At 42.7% G+C, this 25,744-nt stretch overlaps 2 protein-coding genes across 3 annotated transcripts in view; one reads left to right on the top strand and one right to left on the bottom strand.

Moving 5' to 3' along the window:
* Positions 1 to 19,973, top strand: part of rin1b (Ras and Rab interactor 1b) — a 30,451-nt gene extending 10,478 nt beyond the window's left edge. The window contains exons 2-12 of one of the 2 annotated variants that reach the window (XM_027287828.1): positions 5,005 to 5,142; positions 5,905 to 6,019; positions 6,242 to 6,314; positions 6,649 to 6,740; positions 8,000 to 8,163; positions 8,437 to 8,721; positions 8,808 to 9,366; positions 13,355 to 13,663; positions 13,755 to 13,886; positions 14,701 to 14,870; positions 17,985 to 19,973. In XM_027287828.1, the coding sequence (XP_027143629.1) occupies positions 5,005 to 5,142; positions 5,905 to 6,019; positions 6,242 to 6,314; positions 6,649 to 6,740; positions 8,000 to 8,163; positions 8,437 to 8,721; positions 8,808 to 9,366; positions 13,355 to 13,663; positions 13,755 to 13,886; positions 14,701 to 14,870; positions 17,985 to 18,308 (2,361 nt within the window). In that variant the 3' untranslated portion in view covers positions 18,309 to 19,973. Of the gene's footprint in view, positions 1 to 5,004; positions 5,143 to 5,904; positions 6,020 to 6,241; positions 6,315 to 6,648; positions 6,741 to 7,999; positions 8,173 to 8,436; positions 8,722 to 8,807; positions 9,367 to 13,354; positions 13,664 to 13,754; positions 13,887 to 14,700; positions 14,871 to 17,984 lie in introns of both variants that reach the window. The other variant, XM_027287827.1, reaches the window with a different exon arrangement.
* On the bottom strand, positions 19,216 to 25,340 carry zgc:101810 (actin-related protein 2). The gene is made up of 9 exons (XM_010747478.3): positions 25,142 to 25,340; positions 24,202 to 24,312; positions 22,836 to 22,994; positions 22,543 to 22,672; positions 22,315 to 22,451; positions 22,072 to 22,221; positions 21,441 to 21,586; positions 21,186 to 21,318; positions 19,216 to 21,039 (listed from the first exon to the last, which is right to left on the bottom strand). Exons 1-9 carry the CDS (start codon positions 25,187 to 25,189, stop codon positions 20,869 to 20,871), a joined length of 1,185 nt encoding a protein of 394 aa, XP_010745780.1. The 5' UTR covers positions 25,190 to 25,340; the 3' UTR covers positions 19,216 to 20,868.
* Positions 25,341 to 25,744: the final 404 nt, after the last annotated feature.

The raw sequence follows: 25,744 nt of genomic DNA, 5'->3' as shown, positions 1-25,744 counted from the left end.
CCCCTCCCCACCGCTCCTTCTGTTTCTACTACTTCTTACTCTCCGTAGGATCCTAGGGGGTCCGTCGTAGCCCGGAGCTACGGCGGATTCCCCACCGAAGCTCCCTGCAGTTTCAAGAAGTACAAGATCCGAGCTTTGCTCACTGTCTTTCAAGCTCAACTGTTGATGGTGTGTTCCTTGCCAGAGAACGTAACCTTTGATGGTGCTTTTTTCTTCTCCGTGCACTTTGCATTTGAAGCTTTAAAACACTTCATTCAAATCTACTGAAAGCTCCTTGCAGTCACTGAGCTGTAGGTGGTTCTCCTCGCAACACCTGACATAAACTCTTCAGACTTTCTCTGCTTCGCTGATACATAACATGACGAAGACGTCATCCTGGGAGAGTCGGAGGTGGAGATTGTTTTTCGAACAGCGTTGAAACCGTTCATCCCTTTGGGGGCGCCAGACGCTGTGTCTCTCTATAACCTGATGGAGCACTGGTCTGGAGGTGGGGAAAAATCTGGACACCATGATGTTGTCCATCTGCACCGGGTTGAGCTTCTCGCTGAGCAGCTGCTGATTGTCAGTGATCTCTCTCTCTCTCTCATCCTACATTGTTTTTTATCACCGTCCTCTTCTGTTTCATTTAGGTCAACTGAACTTCCGCTTCACCTCCAGCCTTGAAAGACTTCTTCCTTGCCTTGAATCCCTTGTAATCAAGGACTGAAACAATGTGCGTGCATCTGATTAACAGATGCGCCACACTGTGGTCGGCTGGTGATGTTTTCTGCATAATTCTGCACCAACGCCGATACCTGTGGCACCTGTTGTTTTCTCAGCTCTGCTAAGAAATTGTCTTCTGTGAGTGTTTGAGTCACTCCGTCACTCCATCATCACTCGCTCAGCCAGCAAGTCGGTCAGTCCTTCTGTCCAGTTTTTGCATCTCGGTTCAAGTTTCTCATCTCTTCTGTGAAACTAGTCGGGGTTTTTCTCTCGCGGTCAGTCAACATTTGCACAGTAAAATCTAATGTCTCCTTTACCAAAACACCCATTAATAAGCTGCTTATTTTTGGATCTAGTCTGAGTCCGTACCTCCTCGACTGAGCCCAAAGGGTTTTCCGAAACTCCACTTTCCACTACAAGTCCCCACAGACTCACACTACCGGGCTCAGCACTCCTCTCTGTCCATCTACCCACCCCCCTTTTCAGACAAGTCTTGCCCTAACTGTCTCTTCATCTACTTGTTAAGTGCTCTGTGCATTCAGACTTTCTGGTCTATCCCGCTGGATTTCTGGCTGCTGCTGCTGCTGCTGCTGCTGCCCTCAGGTGTAAAAACACCTTGTTAGACAGTGTACGTCTCCTGCTTATTATATTTCCAGTCTGCCGGCTTGAACTGCAGCGCTGCAGGCCCACTGATGTTGTGATTTCCTTACCCAGCTTTAATTTTCAGTGCCGGCTTTTTCTTCTTTTCATCATTGTATCTTTTTATCTTTTCTCTTCTCTCTCTCTCTCTCTGTGTGTGTCTCTCTTTCTCTGAGGGAATTACATAAGTCTTTCTCTGTGTGTGTGTGTGGGCAGCATTGCATTTTATGTAAGGCGGACCTGGAAATGGCTAACGAAACACTCGGGTCTTGCTCTCTGTTTTCTCTCTCTCTCTACTTGTCTTATAGCCTTGTGTGGTTAGGTCATCGGACCTGCGGATCTGCGTGGTTCGTTGGCTCCAGATATGCAAAGGGGCGACTCTGCAGACCTACGCAGAGTCATACTCACAGCTTTTTTTATTTATTTATTAAAGCGCACCTTGAAATAAAAAAATATTTAACTCCTAATTTGAAGATGATGATGCTTGTTGACTTGAAATGCTCATGTGAGGTGGTCTGAAGTGAATCCCTGATAGATAAAACAGTCACACTGATTGCACTCTAGGTCCTGACTATAGACCGTATAAATAAATATGGATGTTGTATCAATGACGTCACCGTCAGTGTGCTGGCTCTGGCTGTTGCCACCTGCCAAAAGATGGGCAAAGAGGTAGAGCTGAATGAAGCCTGGTTGTTGAAACCAAGCGGCGACCTCTGTGGATGTGAAGTGAAGCCAAAAACTGCAGTTCCTCAAACGTCCACTTGAGGCTGGCTCCAGAAGTGAGTCAGTCTCCATAAGTCCCCATGTTTCACAGCAGAAATAAACATGTTTACAGCCTGGTACAAAAAACAGTTTTTTTTCCCCGTTCATGACAACTGTACTGAGGGTGAATTTATATACAACTCACCTGTTCAGATTACATTAAGGCTTAAAGTTATGCAGAATTAAGAGCGTGGACGCTTTGATTGACAGGTGGGTGCTGCTACAGGTGGCTTATTTGAACAACCAAGCGCCATTCAGCCCGCCTCAGGTCCACCAAGGATCTGGTCTTCAGAAACCTGTGGGTGACGTCACGCATACTCTGTCCACTCTTTATACTGTCAGGGGTGGAAACAAGCGTTCATGTTGTCTTTCAAAGCACTTCTTAAACTCTGGTTTTAAAGCTGCTATATAAATAAAACTTTTATTGATATATATTATCATATTTGTTTGTATTTCTGGCTTTGAGCTCTCATAAAACATGATTTTGGCACGTGGAGAAATCCAAAGCCCGACATGTCTGCTCAGTCTTAGTTGCTAAACTATAATTGCTCTTTTTGGTTTAGCAAACTGACAATTTCTCTTATTTTTAAACGCAATTAACAAGTCCCTCATGAGCTTCCTCTAAAGTCTTACAGCTCTCAAACCTGTAATTATGATATAACACCGACTCCCTCCTTTGATTGATGTCAGCTGATATGCGGGACTCAATCCTGACCCCTCCTCCTGAACGCTATTTACAAAATCAGTTAATGGTCTTACAGAGTGCAGATCGGTACAGATAGCTGGTTTCCCCGAGAGGAGGGGCGAGTTATGTAATAAGGTGGCAGGAGGTGATAAAAAAAAAAAAAACGTGGAGACTTTAAAATGTGTTACTGAATGAAGACAATATTCATAAAACTGAACCCTCTGATACCAACGAAACAGGCTGCTGCATCTGATGTGCTCAGAAATGAACTTTGGTGCTCTGATGTGAGGGAGGAAGCGACCAAAAAAAAATCTTTTTTTATTATTATTACCCAAAAAAATAAATAAATAAAACAAAGCTTCCTAGAAATAAACCACCTCTGCACCCCAGAGAACCTTTAAGACAGTGTGTGTGTGTGTGTGTGTGTGTGTGTGTGTGTGTGTGTGTCTCCAACTTGTCAGAGAAATGGGTGTTTCACTGAGTGGGAATGCCTGGTAGGATGTGTAGGCCCGGGTTGCCATGGCAACCATCTGCTGCTACGCTCACAAGCGTTCGCCAGCAGCCCACACAGTGTGACATCCAGCAGCAAGCCAATCTGAGAGAGAGAGAGAGAGAGAGATGGAGAGATGGAGAGAGAGAGAGAGAAAGTAAATCTGCGATTGAATAATATTAAAAGGGCCAAAAATAAGGAAAAACAGAGTTCAAACTGAAACTCATTGTTGTTTTATGTCGTTTTTTTTTCCCACCAGGTGCACGTTGAAACATGTAAATTCTTTAGAAATATAGATATAGATATATATATACTGAGGTTTTGTTGTTGGTACAGTGAAGACAGAAGGAGGAGAGGTGTACAACATTCGGAGCAACATGACAACACCGTGAGAGATTTTAGAAAGAGCAGACGGATGTAAAAAAAAACAAACTTTGAAGTGCAAGTTCGATGAAAGTCAGACAGCCCAGCAGGCTTCGACTTCCACTCATCTCTCCCAACGTAGGTATCTAATAAAGTCATAAAACATAAAGGTAATATGAAAGAAGTAGCCCAATGACAGCGTAAAGAATGGACAGAGTATGTGTGACGTTTTGAAGCTCAAAATCTGTGGCTGCCATCTTTGTAGTCCTGCCTCTTCCGCCTCACAGCTACTCTAATAATCGGCAAAGACTAAAAACTGGGCTGAATGACGCCTGGTTGCTCAAACAAGCCATCTGTAACCTGTCAATCAAAGCATCCACACTGTTAATTATACATAACTTTAAGCCTTAATATAATGTGAACAGGTGAGTTGTATATAAATTCACCCTCAGTACAGTTGTCATGAACGGGGAAATTAGCTACAGAGACCAAAACTGTTTTTTGTACCAGGCTGTAAACATGTTTATTTCTGCTGTGAAGTTGGACATTTGAACATGGGGACTTATGGAGACTGACTCACTGCTGGAGCCAGCTTCAAGTGGACGTTTGAGGAACTGCAGTTTTTGGCACATTGACTTCACAGCCATGGAGCTTTGAACAGAAATAATGACATTAAATCAGATATTTTTAAATGTCAGATTATGTCAACCACCTAAATCTGATTAGTGGTAATAAAGTCACGGTCTGATTGGATTTCACAAACGTTTATGAGACTTCAACATGATTTTTGTGATGTCATGCTGGTGGTTTTCCATAAATGAAATAAATAAATATAAATACAATAAATATAAATATATACACCGATCAGCCATAACATTCAGACCACTGACAGGTGAGGTGAATAACACTGATTAGCTGGTTACCATGGCACCTGTCAGTGGATGGGATATATCCTGCAGCAAGTGCACACTTTGTCCTCGAAGTTGGAAGAAAATGGGCAAGCATCAGGATTCGTCAAGGACCAAGCTGTGATGGCTCGACGACTGGGTCAGTGCATGTCAAAAACTGCAGCTCCTGTGAGGTATTCACATGTCTGCAGTGGTGCAAGGAAGGAAAAGCAATGAACTGGTGACAGAGTCATGGACAGCCAAGGATTGTTGAAGCATGTGGGGAGCGAAGGGTGATTGGTTGGAAAATTGGATCACAATCTCGTTGAACGTGTGTTCCCTTCAACTTTAGAAGCCGCAATCACAACCCAAAAGACAAAATACGACTATAAATACATAGAAAATACTTTATTCGGAGCTGATATGTCCACCCATCTCAAGGACGTTGTATTATAACCTTTGTGCATGTGTTTCAGATGCAGGAGGCTACCCAGCGAGGCTCTCAGCGGGCCTTCAGCGTCCTGGATCGTCTGCTGGTCACACACCCCGTGTGGCTGCAACTGTCACTCAACCAAGACTCCGCCCTCTACATCCTGCTCAGAGAGCCCGTTGGGGTAAGGACAAGTCAATTATTTCAATCATATCGCTTCAAAGAATACAGGAATACACTGATCATCACGCATCTATGTATTTTTATATCCTAAACTTAAAGAAGCCCAGCTCAGCGTCTGTCTTTCGGCCTTTTATTTCACCAAGCTCTCGCCAACAACTAAAAGCCAGCCCCAGATTTAGTCTTGTCCGGCGTTCACTCTCTCACTTGCTCGTCTTAGCTTCCACCATCAACATCCCCTTTGGTCTTTTCACCTCTGTCATCATGTCCATAGAGGCTGCTGAATCTGGTTACATTGCCTACCTGCCCAGCTCGGGTTCTGGCACGACACCAGCATTTATTCTGCACCCTGGGCCTGGAAAAACTAAAGCTTAACAGCAGCTACAGTTGTCAGCAGTTTACTTCACTGTCCATTATAAACTCTGTAAATCACAGAGAGTTTAGACGGAGCAGCCGGAGGACATCAGAGAGGGAAACCAGAAAACATTTTCTCCATAAAATATGATCCAGTTTCACCAAAATCAGTGAAATAGTTGGTGATCGTACCCGGAGCACAAAGTTACATAGTGTGACAACAGACGTACGAATGACAGAGACACCGTTCACCTGATTAATTATGTTATTTTATGGTTGAAAAATCACACAATGTTGCTTTAAAGTTTGCTTGATTTTCTATTATTTGGTACTTTACGTTGCTGTTTGCACAATCTGCACCATCTCCAGTGATTTATTCCTGTTGTCTGTGGTGGTTGTTTGGTGCTTACAGACATTTTTGGTGCGTAAATGCAGCTCCAGCCAGAGGAAGGTGCTGTGCTTGAGAGTGACGGCAGACAAAAGTGCCTCCTCTGTTAAGGAGTGCTTCATCTGCGAGGAGGACTCCAGTGAGTATAAAACAAGCTGAATTATCATGTGTTACCCACCTGCCACTACAGAAATACAAGCCACATTTCTCTGTTCGTAATGCAGTTCATAGAATTGCTGGGTGAAGTAGTGTGGGACAGGATGGGTCCTCCAAAAGATCTGCAGCTGCCACACTTCCTGTTTAAATGTGTGTCCCACTGCCTCCACAGCTGTCAAACAAACTCTGTCTGTTCTATAACCAGCATTCGCCTTGGAGAGTTCGGCACTCAGCTTCCCCGACCTGTGTCGTCTGGTGGCCTTCTACTGTGTCAGCAGGTGAAGTATTATTTTAACTGTTTAGGCCAAAAGTATGTGGACGTCCCTGCCACTTTGGGTTGAGGTTGTCTTTCATGGTTTCCCAATGAATTTTCCAATGAAGGAAGGATAATTCTACAGCTTTTAACTTGTAACATGACAATACACGAAATGAGGTCCACTAGAAATGGTTTTTCCCAGTTTGGTGTGGAAGATCAAATCTCTTGGAATCAGATGTGCAACAAGTGGGAGTTTGTCCACATAGTTTTGGCCGTTTGACGTCATTCAAATACCTTTTGAAAATCTCATGATCGCACACACATGGTTTCATTTAAGCTTTGTTCTTGTCTTGCAGAGATGTGTTGCCCTTCCCGCTGCAGCTACCGGAGGCCATTGCTAAAGCCACAACACACAGGCAGCTGGAGGCCATCTCACACATGGGACAAGGTACAGGAAACCTGAAAACCTCTCACGAAACTTACTCAGTATGTTGCTACCACGTCTGTAGCTCACCTGTTAGAATGTGCGTACCATGTATCAAGTCCTCACTGTAGCTACCTGGGTTTGATTCAAGCCTGGTCCTTGTTGCATATCATCATCCTCTCTCTTCCTTTAATTTCCTGTTCTTAAAAAGTATATTGCTTAGTTGCTTGCCCCAAATAATAGTTGCTATACTAAGATTATTGTTTTAGATACACTGGTATTGTGGTTCCATTTGCAATGCTCGTCCCACCACTGACCACGCTCAGGATCATTTGTAGTAACTATAGTGATCTCTTGACTTTTCATTTAGTGTTATTAGTGACCAGAAAAATGTATTGTCTGATTATGATGAAATACCTGCAAAACTAATGACCCCTCAGCCTGGCCTGCTAGCACCTCAATGTTTAATCTCACCTCAAAGTAACGCTGTGTCTTAATTCAGATACTTCCGTTAGTACACTTCTATGTAGTACACAATTGTGTACTTCCAGGCATAGTGCACTTAAGCAGAGTATTGTTGCCTCGATTCGAGTACGGATGGAAAATGGCAATTGCAACATTTCTTCTTCACCGGATTGCAATTATCGCCAACTTTGACTGCCAGTATATAAATATGAAATACATGTACGTTTTTATATTCAGCTCCATCATTGTTAATAGAAGTGTAAGTAAAGTAAATATACTTGTTAAACATTAACATATCAGCATTATTATTGTTGGCATGGCAGCAGGTTGACGTTGGCCTCACAGAGCTGTCTCTCACCAGCAAACATTGCTAAAGCTTTTACACATTCACGAAACTAAAGTTAGACATACACAATATACAGACGACGTCGCTCCGTAATGACTTCTCCTCAGCGACGTATTTGCTAAATGTGAGAAAGTAAAAACGATGGACCGACTAAAGTAGTGACTGCCAGCTTGCATCTATTTTAACATGGCAACATGTACGGCTGCAGCGCCGCAGCAGAGAGCGAGGTGTGACTTCAAGATGGCTAAAAATGACAAGTAAGACACAGTGTGTGTGTCACTGACTGCAGCTCAGAGATAAAAGACTATAAAATCAGTCTGCTGTTGTCAGTTAGCAGTAGATAGACCTTAAAATACAGTACAAGTGGCCTGAAAGAGAAGGATAAAACTTCTATGTGTAGTTTATCACAAGTGTATAAATGTCATAATATCTGTACAAATCAGATTGGTTGGTTGGTGCATCTCCTTTTTAGACTTCTGGAGTGTGCCGAGTGCCTCAGAGATCCAAAATGGACCGGTGGACCTGGTTGCATCAACCAGTGGCAGCCAGGCTCAGACCCAGGACCGATGTACCATGCTGAGCCGGGGTAGACAAGGCAAACTCTGCTTCATCAACCCGCTCTTCCTACAGCTTGAGGTTAGCAAGGTTAGTAGGGATTTTTTTTTTTTTTTGGGGACGAGCTGAAAAAGTTTGTTTAGATCCTGAAAAGTAAAATTTTTCCTCCAATACGTGACCTGCTGCAGCTTTTTGAGTCACCTTTTGATCGTGTTGGTGCCGTCATTAATGAGACCTTCGTCTTCGCAGTCTTACAGAACACTCTAAATCTGTTTCAGGGTCGAAGTGACATAAAAGTATGTTCAAAAGCTTCTGGCTCTTGTTTGACCAACACTTAATACCTCTTTTTTTCAGCAGCCGCAGCTCGTAAACCACAGCGCCTCGAATAAACGGCACCGCTTCAAGCGCAGCATGCGGCTCCGGCTCTCCGAGTCCTCCATGAATCTATCGCTCGAGGGGATCGGCTCCTATTCACCTTCCTCATCGGGGGACCAGCCCGGTGAGTCAGAGAGGCTGCAGAAGGCCGGCACCAACCCACAGAGAAGAGTTCACCCCGGGGCGGGGGTCCTGAGGAGAACTCCTGCTGTATCACCAGGTTCTGCAGAGGAGGAGGACATGATGTCCGTCTATGTGCCACAAGTAATATGTGTGACCGTCTTCTTCTTCTGTTTATGTTATTTTCTCAATATAAATCATTTTAAATTCTCATTTCCGTCCTGGGTAAGACGTCTGCACAGGTGGAGGAGTTTCCACAGCCCCAGCCGTCCGCCCGAGCAAAGGAGTCAGGCATCGAGGTGGCAGTTTTGTCCCTGGAGCGCCGTCCAGCTCCGTCCCTGGCTGAGCTCGACAGCAGCAGCTCCTTCAGCAGCATGGACGAGGACAATGACTCGGATTCAGATCCAGAAAGCATGACCCAAGCCCAAACTAACATCTACCAGCGCCCGCCGCTCGTGCGCTCTCGAGGCCGCGGCGGGCTGCACCGCATGAGCGAGGCGTTTGTGTGTTTCTTCGCTCCGGACAAGAGGCTGACGCGACTGGTGGAGGAGCTGTCCAGAGACAGGCGCTCCACCTTTGGGGGCATGGTTCAGGATTTCCTCCTGGCGCAGAGAGAGGTGCTGAAATCCCTGACTTCCTCTTCTTCTTCATCCTCGTCTTCGTCACGTGTGACGTCCGTGCAGCTCCTGCAGGGTCTGCGCCTCTTTCTGTCCCAGGCGAAGTGCTGCCTGCTGGACAGCGGAGAGCTGGAGCCTCCCATTGAAACTCTGGTACCAGAGAACGAGAAAGGTAGGAAACACAAACCTGGTATGAAAGTTATACGTTATACACTTAACAGGACTTCAATCAGCCAATCAGCAAATGTCAGACTACGTCACAGGTACCGTATACGGTAACTTCTTTGACTTTGACTCGGAGCCTAAACAATCTGCACCTTCACCTCTAGGTGCCATGAAATCCTACACACTGGACCTTTAGAGTTATGAATAATTAACAGAGTGGCTGCTTTTGGCTGCTTACAGATTGTGTGTATACATGCACATTTTTATTTATTTATTTTTATTAAATTTATTTTATCTTTTGCGGGTAGTGCTTTTTATTTATTTTATTTGATTGTTTTTTTTATCTTTCTATAGTCTACTTCATGTTTTATTGTTTTTCTATTGTGTTATTTATTGTGTCTTATATTGTTGTGCAGCACTTTGGAAACCTAAAAAATCGTGCTATATAAATAAAGTGGATTGGTTGTTTGAGCACCCAGGCTTCTTTCGTTAGCTGGCAGAACAACAAACATGGTGGCGGCCAGCGCCACAGATTTCGAGCTTTTCGGAAACCTACGGTGACGTCACGGATACGCCATCCACTCTTTATACTGTCAGAGGTTCAAAACAATGCAGCTGAACTAAACACAATTGCGGCCATTAGTTACAACTTATTAACCTTTTAATTATGGTAAAAAGTTTGCAATTAAAGTCAGGAGCACACACCTCGTCGTTGGAAGTCATCTCACACGATCTGAACTTCATCAGCAAAGAAAGTCGAATCGCATAATTGAATTTCGCTGACTGTGCTGGATTACATTTTTGAGCTTCATAAACCTCGTGAATCTCCCGTATGCATGCATGATTAGTTTATCACATCACAAAGAGGGAGATGGTGTGTTTGCAGCAAAGGGACTGGAGGAGAGAGAGAGAGAGAGAGAATGGTACTATTAGAAAACACTGATTCAATAGAGCACAGTGCCAGAGGACGCAGGTCTATGGAAACAGACAGCCTTTTCTGATAGATGGTGGGCTGCCCAGGCTCTAGTGAAAGGCACTGTCAACACAAAGTAGTTTGCGTGGGGGGGTAGAGCCTCATTCAGCAGAGCTCATATTGTCTCTTGTATTTAGAAAACAGCATTAGGAAAGCCCTGCCCGACGCGCCTGCACTCCCATCCATGCTTCTTCTTCTCATTACTGTAAAGACATCGCAGGACTTTAGAAGTTGGATCTTTTGACACGGCGCTGTGCGTAGGCTGTTTGTGCTCCTGTGTGTGTGTGTGTGTTTTCAGGTGATGATGACGGATGGTTGCCTGGCAGTGCAGAGGCTTCAGGGCGCTCGACCACTGCCTGCCTGCCGTCCTTCCTTGCTCCCGTCCTTCCTTCCTTCCTTCCTTCCTGGGCTCTGATTCTGATTTATCTCGCATTGCGTCGGTGGGAGGCATTTGCATTTTTTTTTTCCTACCCCCTCGTTTATCATAAAAAGATATCACAGTCCCACGCTCACTTGAAGAGCAGCACGATTCAGGGGAAGGGTGGGAGGAAGGGAGGGATAGAAATAGGCAGGATACTTTGAAAATGTAATCAGTTAACAGATCTGTGAGTAATGGCTTAAAAGAAATAAATAAATCAGTCAGGTTACATGTAATCTGTTACTCTCTAGAGCTGGTAAAAGAGAGCCAGGGAGAAAGAGAGAGAAGCTGGAGGGTGTGAATGATTAATCATGTATAGTAAGGTAGATGCAGGGGGGATTATACAGGACAGAAGGGATACATGAAGGATGGATATTGATGATGAGTGGAAAACAGCGTGCACAGGAGGATTGTTAGTCAGGACTGCCCACTGACAGCAGGAGAATCACTGAAGTGCGTGTGTTTCCACGTGTGAGGGCATGTATTAGTGATGTGCGGTACTGCATATTTCGGTATCGATCCGATACCAAGTAAATACGGGCCAGTATCGCCGATACCGATACTTTTCAATAAAAGGTGGATGCGTCATGGAATTGCTAATCCAATTAATTTACATTTTTTTGTGATGTTTCCTTTTTTATTATTAAATAGTTAAAAAGTTAAAAGTTTATAATTAAATAAAAAATTCTTTATCAAATCTTAAATAAAAAGTACTCGCAAACCAGTAAACAAATTAAAACAAGTACTAAAAATTTTATTAAAATTCTCAACAACAAAACTGGTGAAAATATAAATAATATGTAAACAACCTAACAACCCCCAAAGCCTTTAGTTAGTCTGTGTTTTGGTTACAGGTTTTTGTTCAAAAACAGTATCAAATTAACATTTTCAATCTTACCAGGCTAGTATCATCCGATACCAACTCGACATCGAGCATGTATGCATGTCCGCAAGACTGTGTATTACATATCACCGTTGTCAGGCTGGAAACAAAACCTGTATCTCTAGAGTATTACAGTATGCAAGTACTGAACACCTAGACGTCAGTATAAAGAGTGGACGGCGTATGTGTGATGTCACCTGTTGTTGGACGTTGTGAAGCTCGAAATCTGTGTCTCGGAACGCCACCATTTTAAAACTCGGCAAAGACCTGAATCGCCTCAGTACAGTTGTCATATACAAGTTACAAACTGTAGGTGTTTCTTAAGTAGAAAGACTACCGTAAATCCAAGCAAATCCTTTAAGAATTTAACTTTGAACCTTGACAGCGCTAATTTTCAAAGGAACAGAGGGTCACTAACAGAGGAAGTTAGCGTTAATGTTGTTTTGAAAGTACTACAAACCACTTTTAAATTAACCTTGCTCCATAAACGCCACAAAACATGCATGGCTCCTAGACAGTTGATGGTATAGATACAGCTATAACTTTTAACTGATAGTTAGCTCGCTTTTAACTGATAGTTAGCTGAAATTAAGCTCACTTTTAACTGATAGTTAGCTGACATAAAGCTCACTTTTAACTGATAGTTAGCTGAATTTAAGCTCACTTTTAACTGATATTTAGCTGACATTAAGCTCACTTTTAACTGACAGTTAGCTCACTTTTAACTGATAGTTTAAGTGAGCTAACTATCAGTTAAAATTGAGCTAAGTTAGCTCACTTTTAACTGATAGTTTAAGTGAGCTAACTGTCCGTCAAAAGTGAGCTAACTAAGTTAGCTCACTTTTAACTGATAGTTAGCTGACATTAAGCTAACTTTTAACTGACAGTTAGCTTACTTTAAACTGACAGTTAGCTGACGTTAAGCTAACTTTTAACTGACAGTTAGCTTACTTTAAACTGACAGTTCGATGACATTTAGCAAACTTTTAATTGCTAGAAGACAGTTAGCTGACTTCTAGCAAAAAAATAAAAAATAAAATAAATCACTGACAGTTAGCTAACTTTCAACTGACAGTTAGACAGCAGGCACAGAGCTGTTGTGATTCACTAGACTCAAGCTAGTATGTTTCAGACTGTCTATACCGCGTTAGTGCTTTATAATATATGCGAAAAGTCGCTATATACAGAGATTCTTGTACAACCTATTCTGAGACGGGGCACGGATGAATTTGGTTGTCCCACTTTTCTGGCGTTAGCAGGACTTTAACTGTGTGTCAGCTAGTTTGTACTAATTTAATTGGAAACTTGCACAACTGGCTAAGCCAACATCATTCAGGGCCGTGAGGTCTGAAGACTTTAAGACATGTTCCTACACATTAAACATGTTAAGTGAAGTTGTCACAGCGTAAACCTGGAGCCGGGTTGTATGCCAGCATAGAGAAACTGTAGACACAACACATGTAGGGGGGAGGACAAGGGCCTAGGGCTTGGAACTCATATTGAATTAAACATTTTCTAGAAATGATATGATTTTGACACTTTCATTCATTCTAATAATTCCACTGCAATGATCAGCATACCTTTCTGGGCCTCTTGCCAATGCCTCTGGGTATGCAGACACAGTGAAAATGATGAAATAAATAACACACAGCATTGAAAAAAAAGGAGTCGAGAGACAGGTTTCAGTCTCCAAAATAATGAAACTCTCCCTCTGTGCTCAGACCTGGCGTTGGAGCGGGCCATGTTCTCCTGTGTGCTCCGGCCTCTGAGGTCCCACCTGGAAAAAGCTCTGGTTGAGCTGCACAATCAGGACGGCACCTGCCAGCGTCTCACCAAGAACCTGCTCCATCTGAAGGGGGACGCCGCCATGGAGCGTCTCGGGGTTCGAACGGGCGTCCCCGACAGCCGTGGGGTGGAGAGGGTGAAGCAGAAGCTGGTCTTGATGCAGAGGACGCACTCGCCTATTGACAAAGTTCTGCTGCTGCTGCAAGTGTGCAAGTGCGTCCACAAGGCCATGGGGTCCTTACATGGTGAGACCAAATATTTATATTGTTATTTTATTGGATTTTAGAGCGGGAGTCATTTAAAAACTACACTGTCCTCTTGTTATTTTCTTTCCAGGACAGGAAGTGAGCTGGGACGACTTCCTGCCATCGTTGTCGTACGTGATTGTGGAGTGTAACCGGCCTCACATCCTGATAGAGGTGGAGTACATGATGGAGCTGCTGGAGCCGTCCTGGCTCGGAGGAGAGGGTACAATCTAAACTAAATCCATACTATATCAGCACAGCGTTCATACAATATAACATTCCATATAAATAAATATAAATATACCCACTAAGGGCGCATTCAGACGAGTTCTGCAGCAGGTTTTTCCATTCATTTGAATGGGCGACCAGCTGTGGAGAAGTTGAGACGGATACAACTTTTAGAAAAAGTTATGAAATCAGAGACTATCCAGCTGTATTCATGTACTAAACTCTGATAATCTATCTGGCTTTGTTTATTTCATGAACCAGCTTCTTAATTTATGCAAGAGAGAGGGAAAAAGCGAGGATTGGTTGAGCGACATAGACAGTGAATGAGAGTGAGTGAGCGCCGGCCTCGATAGAGCCGGTTAATCAGTGAAATTGAAGTTATTTCCTGATTGTTTTACAGCGTTTACCCAGCAGCCCCCCATAATACACTAATATAAACATATTCTGTCAATAGAGCTCCTTAAAGTTTATGTATTTTTCATAACATACTAAGAAAACGAGTAAATATTCACATTTGAGAAGCTACAACTACTAAGAAAACGAGTAAATATTCACATTTGAGAAGCTACAACAAGTAAAGTTTTAGCATTTTCCCCGCTTAAATTCATCATTTAAATAGTTTCACTACATAATAACAAAATTTTATTATAATAACTTTCTATATCTAACTTTAATAAAGTCAGTTTTTAAAGTAGTTACTGCTACTACGTATTAAAGTATAGTACTAGTGGTAGTCGTGTACTTTACTGTTACTGTGGAAGGTTTACAACTCTTTATTACTCTTGCTTGTTGGGTTGTTTTGGTTCCAGGCGGGTACTATCTGACCAGTGTGTACGCCAGCCTGTGTCTGATCCAGAGCCTGGACAGGGAGCAGCCGTTCTCAGGTTGCCTGACGCCGGAGGCCCAGGAGGCGCTGAAGGAGTGGAGCTGCAGACGGAGCCGAGAGGCCCAGAGACAAAAGGAGAACCAGCAGAGCCAGGTCGGTACCAGATGTTTTGATCGTAGTAGTAGTAGTAGTAGTAGTAGTACAACACAGAAGGACTGTAGTAGTGTTACAGCATGTGTGGGTTTGTGCAGTGATCTTCTTTATAGCTGTCACACACAGCAGCCCCGTGTGAAGAGCTGATTGATGTGCAGACAATGGGAACTCCTACTTGTTATGCAGCGAAACAATCTATGGGATACTCTCCACTCGAACATGTGAATGACATCATGGCAGAAGATGATGTGTGAAAACATCAAATGTACTTTTTTTTTTTTTGGTGGTATTGAGAGAGAAAATAATCACCAACTATGCGATGCTGGAGGGTAGAGCTTCCTGAAATACAGACTGGAACCCACAATGAGTTTCAGGTGGCTGAATGTGGATTAAAGGCTGTAAAACAACAACCAGCAGGAGGTCCTTACTGTCTTTACTCCAGATGTTGCACAGGTCATAAAGTATATAAGACAGAACTGGGCCGAATGGTGTTGTTTATTTGGATCTGCATTAATTGTTACCTTGGCAACAACTAATGGGGTTCTGGGGTGTTAGAGTTTGGCCAAGGGCGAAGAAGAACCACCACAATGTTCAGTCAATCAGTGAAAAGCTAGGACGCGATGTTATGGCTGATCATATATATGTGATTTGGTCACTTAAGTACCGTAATTAAGTCCAATTTTTAAGTAGTATTTCCATTTTATGCAGCTTTATACTTTGACTCCACAACATCTCAGAGGCAGATTTTGAGCTTTGGGTTGAACTTCTTAAAGATGAATGAACTACTTAAAAACCATCTTGTATTAGCGGAAAGTGCTTCGTCACAAAGCTGAAAACAGCTCAGTTTTTTTTGCTTTTTACAGTTTCATGGTCCTCAAATTGCTCTCATAGGTCACTACAAATATATAATGATCTTACAGACCATGATGCATCGCTGTAGGTCAGTGTTTCTCAAACTTTTTAATCCGTCTACAACCTCCAACCTCCAGCCTCGGCTCTTCAAGTACTTACCATCATGACAGATGTTAAATTGTTTGATTGATATAGTTGATTGTTGTTGAATCGACTCAAGAACCAGAGATTATTTGGTGGAAAAGCGGTTTTCCTGATCTGCACGTCTCTTCCTTAATATTTCTTGTTTGGAGCCACGATTTAAGATTATTTATCTAAGATTATTGGATGATAATCATGGATATATGCAAGGTACGCGCTACCTGCATGAACATGATGTGATGAAATAAAAATACTAGTCATAATTTATCTTATTTTCCAAGATTCCTCCAAGTACCACTACAGGGAGATCGTATTTTCACATCAACAGATCAAAACTCTTCTTCCACCAGTGGTCAGTGACTAGTTAAAAGTGTAACCTGTGAAATTATGTCTCTAAATGTTTGATGTGGATTTTAAAAGCCTGAAATGACCTACAAATCATCAACAAGCTGTTTCGACATTTCGCCATCCATTCATGATCCTGTCTTATGTTTTTTTATGTCACAAAAGACACGAGCGGCAACAAAAATCAGGCGGTAATCCGTCCAAAGAGGTCAGACTTTACATTAATTACACCGATGGCCATCCGCGCTGAGATTATCCTACATCTGTTACAATGTCAGGTGGGGTAGAATGAGCAGCAACAACCTCTACTCTAATAGTACTTGAATTTTGCAGAGGTCACACAGGAGGTGACACCTGGATTTCCCTCCTTTTGCGTGCAAACTCAAATTCATTTGAGGGGATTAGTTTTTGGACGTTTTTAGAGGTAATCCGCTGATCTGGGGAACGCCGGCTCACAACAGGGCATGCACTAAAACACACAGACACAGACTTTTAACCTACACTCTCCTGTTATCACTCTCATCTCACGGCCTCAGATTGGTGTAACGGTAACACCAGATGCCATTGGGGAAAAAAAGAAAAGGAAAAAAAAAAAGGCATTGTCATCCACAACGTTTCTGTCTCGTCACGTGGTGCCTCTCCTGGCTTCAAATAGCCGATCTAACTCACCCGGCAGCCAGATTTTCCACTGACACAGGCGGGGATCAGTGAGCCAAGTGCTATGAAGAAGTGGGCGGTCAGATAACATGAAATTTATTGAGCTGCATCTACCCATCGAAGCAGGCAAACACAATATGCACACGGACAGCGAGGAGCTCAGTGACTCTGTAAGTTTTGATGATGGCAGACCTGTTGATTGTAATTGCTGCTGCTGTGTTTTTCTTACTTTCTTTTTCTTTTTTTTTAAGGGCATATTTGGACACTTGTGCATCTGTGTGTGTGTGTGTGCATCTGTGTGTGTGTTTGTGTGTGTGTGTGTTGGAGTGAGGAGGGGGTTAGTTGTGTGTACAGGTAGGATGTGTGTTGTGTGGCAAAGAAGGGGATTCTCGCTGGTTTCTCGAGATTTGTTAAAAGGATTATGTACAGTATGTTTTCATTGTGTGTGTGTGTGTGTGTGTTTAAAGAGTTGTGCGGGCGTCTGTAGGTGGTTGGATCTGACATTATATAATAGCTTAGGTGCTGCACAATTGCTGGTAAGTGTTTGAAGAGTGGCAATTGTTGAGACAGACTCGTTAGTTGCGTGTTTGATTGCTTTTTTTTTTTTTTTTTTTTTTTTTTTTTGAAAAAAAAAGTTTGGATTAAAGTGCAGGAGGGGAGAAGTTCACCCAGAGCACGCCGAGGTAGAGCGAAGCTTAATGGATTATATTTGATCAGTTCTTGGACGTGGACGTGATTCTCTAGTGGATTAATAAACACTGGGAGTTTGTCAAGGCAACAGAGAAAAGAGCAATCTCTCTCCCGGAGATGATTTTTTTATATAAAGCTCTTGGACCTGCTGGTGGTGTGTGTGTGTGTGTGTGTGTGTGTGTGTGTGGTGGGGGGATGTTGGAGCTTTCTTTTGAGAGAATTTCTTTTATGAAATCATTTATTGTAGTGGTGGATTACCAGCCTGTGTTTGCACAGCTCTCACTCCTCCCTCTGGCTCCATCTCTGTCTCCTCCCCCTCTTTTGCCCTCCCTCCATAAGCCTCTTGACCTTTTTTTTTTTTCATGAATACAGTATGTATTAACTCCTTTTTCTCCCCCCCCTTCTCTCCTCCTCCCTCCTTCCCTTCAGAGGTGCGTTCGGATACTGTTCCAGGACGGGGAGCGGAGCGCCGTGCGGACTTTGCAGTGGAGAGCCGGGGAGACCAGCCAGGCCCTGGCGCAGCTGTGCGCCTCCACCTTCGGAGTGTCCGACCCGCAGCAATACACCCTGTACTGGCGCAGCGGCGGCGAGATGAGGGCCCTGCCGCCTCAGGCCCAACCCCAGGACCTGGCCAGCCACAGCGAGGGAGGCCCCTCGCTCTCCTACCTGAGGACCGACCACGACTTCAGCAAGATGCGGCGGCTCACCAGAGGTGGCGCCGTGGACCTGAGCGAGTCGGTGTGTGAGGAGTGAGTGGGAGGAATGGGAGGAAGGAGGGATGAGGGAGGAGGAGGTGGAGATGGATGGTTGCGCTCGCTTTCTCTCTCTCTCTTGTTCTGTCTCTTTCTCTCCGGCGGTGTGTTGTGTCTCGTCGTGGGTCAGGACTTGTTGTGAAAAACTACAGCCCTTCTCCAGACTAGGAGCAGACCTTAAACGGTAAACTCTTCCCTAAATGGACCAACATGCAGAGCAGAGCAGGACCAACATAGGGACTGTTGCCAAAAGTTGTACTATGTACCACTCAGTGTGGCTGCTGGTGTAAAGGAGTGTACTATTTTTGTGACATGGAAAATGTGTAATAAATGGATTTGGTTGTTATTTGAAACATGAACCCAGAGTTATACCATGAAGGGATTACATCATTAAAAACGTGAGGAGGCTCAAATCCAAAGACAAATTCTGTGAGACTACTGTTGCCTGGAAACACAACATCACTTCCTGTACGCACACGAGAAGGCAAATTGTCCACCGGTGGCGGCGGTGGTGGTGATGTAACCCTTTCACAGTATAGTTCTGGGCAAAATCTAAAAGACACTTGGATGTTTTATTACTTCACTTTTATGTGTAAAAGTCTGCAGATTTTTCGGATGGAGAACGGCACCTTTCTGTGCCCCCTGGAATACAGTTTGATGTGTTTATAGCCAAGACCAAACCTCAATACCAAAGTGACAAAGAAAACCAGATAAAGAGAGGCCATTACGTGATACAAACAGGTGTTTACTTTGAAAGAAATCAGGTTTAAAAGCTCGACGGAAGCTTTAAAAATCGGCTGTTTTTTATTTTTAGAATCACCCACAGAGATGGTTTTATTTTTGCTTTTTCGAGAAGAAGAAGAAGAAGAAGAAGCAGCACAGACTCTCCTCCTTGCTCGCGTATTCTATTAAGTGTTTTTGGCAGGTGGAGTAATGAGCGAGTAGGAGTGAAGTGATAGAGAAGCATCAGCTTTCTGTTTTTAAAACCCGACACACCGAGACAACCTGCAACAGATTTAAACAGACTTGCGAATGTATTAAAATCTTTTTTTTTTCCCCCAGTCAGACTTTAATCCCTTCACAACTGCATTCATTTCACGTTTCAATTCAACTGCTTTTCAGTTACTACTGTTTCTCTTGGCCGTACTGTAAAAAAAACAACAACAACACCGCGTCACGACCTGGAACGACAGGGAAGTCATACCAATAAAACCAGGACCTCACGGTGACTGGTAGAATGTAAATGTAAAAAATAAAAAGTCACCAGCTTCTGGTGACTCCTGCTGCAAGTCATCACCATCAACTGACTGTTCAACTCAGTGTCATTACCAATTATCATGTTGTGTATTTAAAAAAAACAACAACTAACTTTTAATTGTTCAATTTGTTGGGTAGATATCAAACCTAAGTATGGATTTTCAACATATCTGGAGTTTTTAATCGGCCCGAGGAGGTTCGTTTTGAGAACGATGACGTGTTTTGAACATTATTGCATGCTTTTTCATTTAACGTGACAGTTCTGCGGATGTGGTGTGCGTGTATGTGTGCGTGTGCGTGCGTGAAGCATGTGTTCATTGTGAGAGCTCACTATTTCTTTTCAGTGTAAAAACACATTACTGTATTTTGTCAGGTAACTCAGTATCGCAATAAAAAAGATTGCAATATCTGTTCACTATGTTGTTTCATACAGTTTTGTGTTGCAGATTTGAGGTCTTGGACAAACTGAACCACCAGAGGGCAGCAAATAACTTCATGTTACCCCTGCTTCTGTTTATTCAGGGTGTAATGGTGTCTATGATGTTGACAGACTTTAATTTTAAAATAGCAGTGGATCTATTTAAAAGCTTCTTAGAAAGATGATACTGTTAAAAATCCTCATATGCAGAATAAAAATCTTTAAAATATATTGAGAAATAACAATTAGCACACCAGAGCTCAGGTGTCCCTAACGACTGTCGTTCCAGGCCCCAGGTGTCCTGAACGACTGTCGTTCCAGGCCTCAGGTGTCCCCAACGACTGTCGTTCCAGGCCTCAGGTGTCCCCAATGACTGTCGTTCCAGACCTCAGGTGTCTCGGACAACAGTCGTTACAAAACATCGAACACTAACAAACCAAGTGGAAACTATGGTCCAGGTCAACAATTCCACCTTGGCTAAATACTCGGATCACCTTTCAAATCTTCTGCATCAGTCAGTTGATATTTCCCAGCATATATCAACAGAAGTTTGCCATTAAGGGCACAATATGGGGTTAGATATGGGCACCATATCCCCCCGTGAGCAGGTTGAAATGAGATCCAATTTAAATGACAAACAACAAATTGCTTATTTAGTAGCCACAGTGTATTTTAAAGTTTAAAGAAGTTTCAGACATCCATATACTGTGTCTGTTCAGTGTGTCCCAAACAATTTTACTGTAAAATAATAAAAAATAAAACACCTCCACTCACTGATTGTTTAAAAAAAAAAGTCAGAAAATAGTTGCATGCCAGGCTATGACAGGTGAGATATAAAAAATTTAATGTTTGGGTGATATCTTTCTCTGTTTTATTACTTTTATTTTTATCTGACTCCACCTCCCAGTTTTTGCAGCACTCCCAGCCCCTTTTCCTCGTACTCGGCCTTGCTCAGCCAGAAGGTGTCTTTGTCTTTCATGATGTTGGCCAGCACAGCACCACCCAGGAACACCATGTGTTTACGCCTGGGAGGGTCCTCGATGCGGATCTTAAACTTCTACACAGGTGAAGAAAAAAAGGGGATTTTCAATATTTTATGCCTTTTATGCTCTCTGTGTCTCTGTCTGTTAGAACTTTAGATAAAACTGCAGTGAAGGAACTGCTTAGATTGCTTAGATTCTCAGGTAAAGCAGTGTTACTTACAGATAGTTTCTGAGTGTCTCCATCCAGCACTCTCTCCAGGTAGAGCTGCTTGATCTCTCTTTCTAGTCTGGATGGAAGGCCGGGGTACATGGTGGTCCCTCCTGATAGAACGATGTGCTTATAGAAGTCTGCCCTGTACAGAAAAATAGACGGTGGACAGGAAAATCATATGCTTTGTTTGTTTACAGTGGCAGGTTTTACTTCTATGGTAATACAGTAGCTGTAGGACATTGATAAAGACAACAGTGAGGAGACCTGAGGTCGATGTCTGCAGCCTGGATGGTGTTAAACAGCAGCTCAGCGACTCCCGCTCCCTCCACGTTGATGAGATGAGGCTGGAAGAGAGCTTCAGGGGCCCCGAACCTCTCTCCACCCACCATCACCTGCCGACCATCGGGGAGCTACACCAGAGAAAGGAAACGGTGAAGAAAAACCTTTGATTTTAGCTACTGCTGAGGGTGTTTCATACAAAACACTTTCCAGATATATACAATGCTGCCTTTATTTCAATATGATTGTCATTGATGCCATGATGTCAAAACTACTTCTGATTTGAAAGGTTTTACCTGCTATGAATATATGATTGTTTACAAGAAATATAAGGAAAATTCAGTCCACTGTCTGATAAACTGACATACTGAATTTTGAAACCACTGATTGTTTAATTTTTCAAATTATTATGATCAAATTCTACATTAAAGTGACATTAAATTAATAGTTTGATATTTTGGGGAAATACACATTTTTGTTGGATAAAAAGACACTCATGTAGGTGATCTTTTTAACCTATGGTAACCAGATTATTGCCTTAGCTTCATATTTTCCATGCAGGTACAAGAGTGGTATCAATCTTCTCATCTAACTCTCTGCAAGAACATTCAAGTACCATGTATGACTCCACCAGGTAGGTGGTCTCTGTGGCCAGGCGCTGCTCCTGCTCGATGTTGTAGCCCACATAGCACAGTTTCTCCTTCAGCATCCGCACAGTCTCAAAGTCGGCCGTGTGGTTGAAGGCGTAACCACGGAGAAGGAGGAGCTGATGGAGGATAAAAAGCGACTCGGTAAATCTGGGTTCATGTTGGTGATTAGTTAGTCTAATTTTCAGACACCTTAATGTCTCCTTGCTCACCTTGATGAGGTAGCGTGTGATGTCACGTCCTGCGATGTCAAGCCTGCGTGTGAGGTGAGGTAAAGAAAAACCCTCATACACCGGACAGATGTGGGTGACGCCATCCCCTGAGTCGACGACCACACCGGTCAGCAAACCTGTAGGAAAAGAGTATTTAATGAAACATTTCCAGTCCTGGAGGATGTAATCTATTACATATGAATGTACCACAGAGATGTGATGTCTTACCCTGAGCATAGAGAGTGAGCACAGCCTGAATCGCCACATAAATGCCATGAAACTGGTACTTCTCGAACATGACTTCTGTAATCTTCTCCCGGTTCTTGTTGGGGTTCATGGGGGGCTCAGTCAGCAAGATCTTAAAGTACAAACTTAGTTTTATTTTGAAAGGTTCACCATTTAAACTTCTTGCAAACCCCCCCGACACAAGCATCCTTCTCGACAAATTACAAATGGCATTTAATATCTGGCATGAATCAAAAAATCAGTGCAACATCTGCCCATCTCCAGCCGTGTTCTACCTTGCACTCTGCTGGGTTGATGTTCAGTCGGTCGGGACCAAAGGTGTAGTCCCACAGGTGGAGCATGTCGTCCCAACAGCGCACCATGCCGTTCTCCATGGGGTAGGACACCTCCAGCATGGAGCGGCACTCGCTGGCCTCATCACCCACCATCAGGTCCTGGTTGAGGAGAACAGGGAGGATTTAAAAGGATAAGAGCTGACCTTTGTCGGTCAGTTTATCTTTGCATAAATACAGGATCAGGAAATGGAAAGGGGGAAGTCTGGAGCAGTTTAAAGTGTACTCTTTCTCTGTTCTGTCTAAAACTTGTTTCAACACATCTTACAAAAATGTGATTTTTCCAAAAAAAGAAAGACAACCTGTAAACTCTGGTGTCTTTGTCTTGATTAAGCTCTTAATTGTTAAAATAAAAGCAAAGAATGACAAGAAGTAATCTTTATAAAGGGAGTACCTCACAATTTAGTGCCCTTTTCACTCTGAGTGTGGTCCAGTGAGGATTAAACACAGATAAAGGTCTGAGTGATCTGCTTCTTAAGATGCTAACAGGTGTACAGATCTAAGACACTTTAATATGAGCTGAGAGGTAAGAAGAGCTGGAGGAGATAAGGTAGGTCAGGTATTTAATGAGCTGAACCAGTCTTACAGAGTGTGTCTAGACTTACCAGACAGTCACTCGCTTTGCTTTTCATAGAATACAACCAAATATAGACGACAGCGAAGGAAGTATTTAAACCGTTTACTAAAGTACTAATACCACGCTATTAAAATACTCCAAGCAGTACTCATTCTCCAGGAAATGTTCCCTGCCTGTGTTTTACTTTTATACCTGATGTTTTTGGATGAATATTAAAGTTGCATTAATGTATATGTTGCACGCAGCTTTATGTCCTGTACTAATCCACAGCAATGTATTGTAGTCTATTAGATCGTCATATGTTTGAAGTGACACTCACATAAAGAAAAATAAACCTGTTTTCTGCTTTTCCAGCTAATCCAAGACGGTTTTTAAATAGTTTATTTAGCCAAACAAGTAGGAGGTGAAAATTTAAATTCTGAAAAGTAACTAGTAAGTAAATCTGTCAGAAACATAAAGTGGACTAAAAAGTGCAGTGTTTACCTTTGAGATGTAGTGGACTGGAATATAAAGTGAATATAAAGTTGCATTAAATGCAAATATTCAACTCAAAGTACACATGTTCTTCATGTTCCCTCAAATTTGCACACGATACTTGAGTAAATGTACTACAGTTTTTGTTATGACAGGCTGTATTAACGTTGGTGACCTCAGCAGATTGGGAAAAATATGCACATGATCCCAACCCAAATGCTGCCAGCAAAGGAGCTTCTCAATTCAAGGTAACCTCACCTTTATCTCAATGTTGCCCACTTTAGTGCTGGATCGTATGATTGGTCGACCCACCATGGCGGGGAAGATGTGGTCGGGGAAGTTGGATCCGGCGAAGCCACATTTGACAAACTGTGAAAGGATGTGAGAATGAAACATATGTAGAGATGTTTTTTCATGGGTGTGTTTGAAGATTTAAGTTCTTGTTTTCATATGCTGACTGAAACTGAAAGATTGTTGCACATTACGCTAAAGCACACTAAACCTTTCATGAATCAGCTCCATTCATGATTCGCAGAGTGTATTGTCACGATGCATTTAACAGACAATGCAATTTTTTAAAAGCATGTGGAATAATTCATTTGGCAAGTTGAACATGTCTTATTGCTTTTAAATGGCCTGCAGTTTGCTACAGACTCTCTACCTCTGACTACACCTCATATTGTAGTGTCTCAACTTGTCTTTGTGGCCATACACATTCCTTAGCCTGGAGGGATGCAATACATTTCAGGCAGGGGCAAAAATAAGACCCAGCTGGTGTCTAACTGCAGCTACGGTTCATAACTCATGCGTTTCCTCACTGCAATGCCTCGATATTAACATTTACATGCAGCAATACAGTATTGTTTTAGTACCTCATATCTCTCTTCCTGCTTTTCAGCCAATTGTTGCTCAGTTCAAAGCATCACAACCATTTATGGCTGTGTGTGTTTGCACATTAGAGGCAGACTGACAAGTCCAGACAGAATCAGGCAGCAGTATGCACACAGATTCACACCCTTCAGATGTTATCCACTACATGATCCAGAACTTCTTAGTGCAACCACTTTGAAATAAAAACACAGATGTTTAACACACCTGGTGTAGATTTGCATCAAAAACACATGTTGAATACAAGCTAATATCTACAAGAAAGATAATAAAACAAGCAAGTTTATGGTACAATATATATGACACTTACCCCTGTCCCATTGTCACAGACCACCACTTTTCTCCCCTCGCTGTCCATGCTTAAACAAATACCACAAACAGCTCAAGATACTCCCGCCTGTCAGGACAGGGGTCCGACTAACAAATAACCAGTTCACATGAATTTAGCACTGACTGGAGCTGACAGGTAAGCAGAAGTCTTCATTCCTTCAAGCGTGGGCGGGATCACTGAATGTGAGGACGCCCATTTTCTGTGGCCGGGGAAGAGGAAACAGGTAGCATTAGACTTCTAGATTAGACTTCTCATTCTGCAACAACAAAAAAGAACATTTAATCCATATCGCTAAGCTATGAAGGACATGAATCAAAATATAAGACACAGACTATTTATTACCAACATAAGTATTTAATTGTTTATTTCTGCATTTATTAATTTATTTTTGCTTCATTAAATGTCATTTTTTGTCCTTCAATGTCCTCTGCACAATTGTCCACATATGTCCACTGCTTTCTCTAGAGAGATAAACAATTTTACTTTTGAATTAAATAATGGAAAATGATTATAGTGTCAAGCTTTTGTGCCTTAAGATGATTAAGATATATTCAGCCAATAGACTGCTTCTCTCCTTCTTCT

The sequence above is a fragment of the Larimichthys crocea genome, chromosome XIV (assembly GCF_000972845.2).
Source record: "Larimichthys crocea isolate SSNF chromosome XIV, L_crocea_2.0, whole genome shotgun sequence".
Classification (NCBI taxonomy): domain Eukaryota; kingdom Metazoa; phylum Chordata; class Actinopteri; family Sciaenidae; genus Larimichthys; species Larimichthys crocea.
The sequence above is the reverse complement of the archived record's forward strand: the minus strand, read 5'-3'. Positions and strand labels throughout refer to the sequence as shown.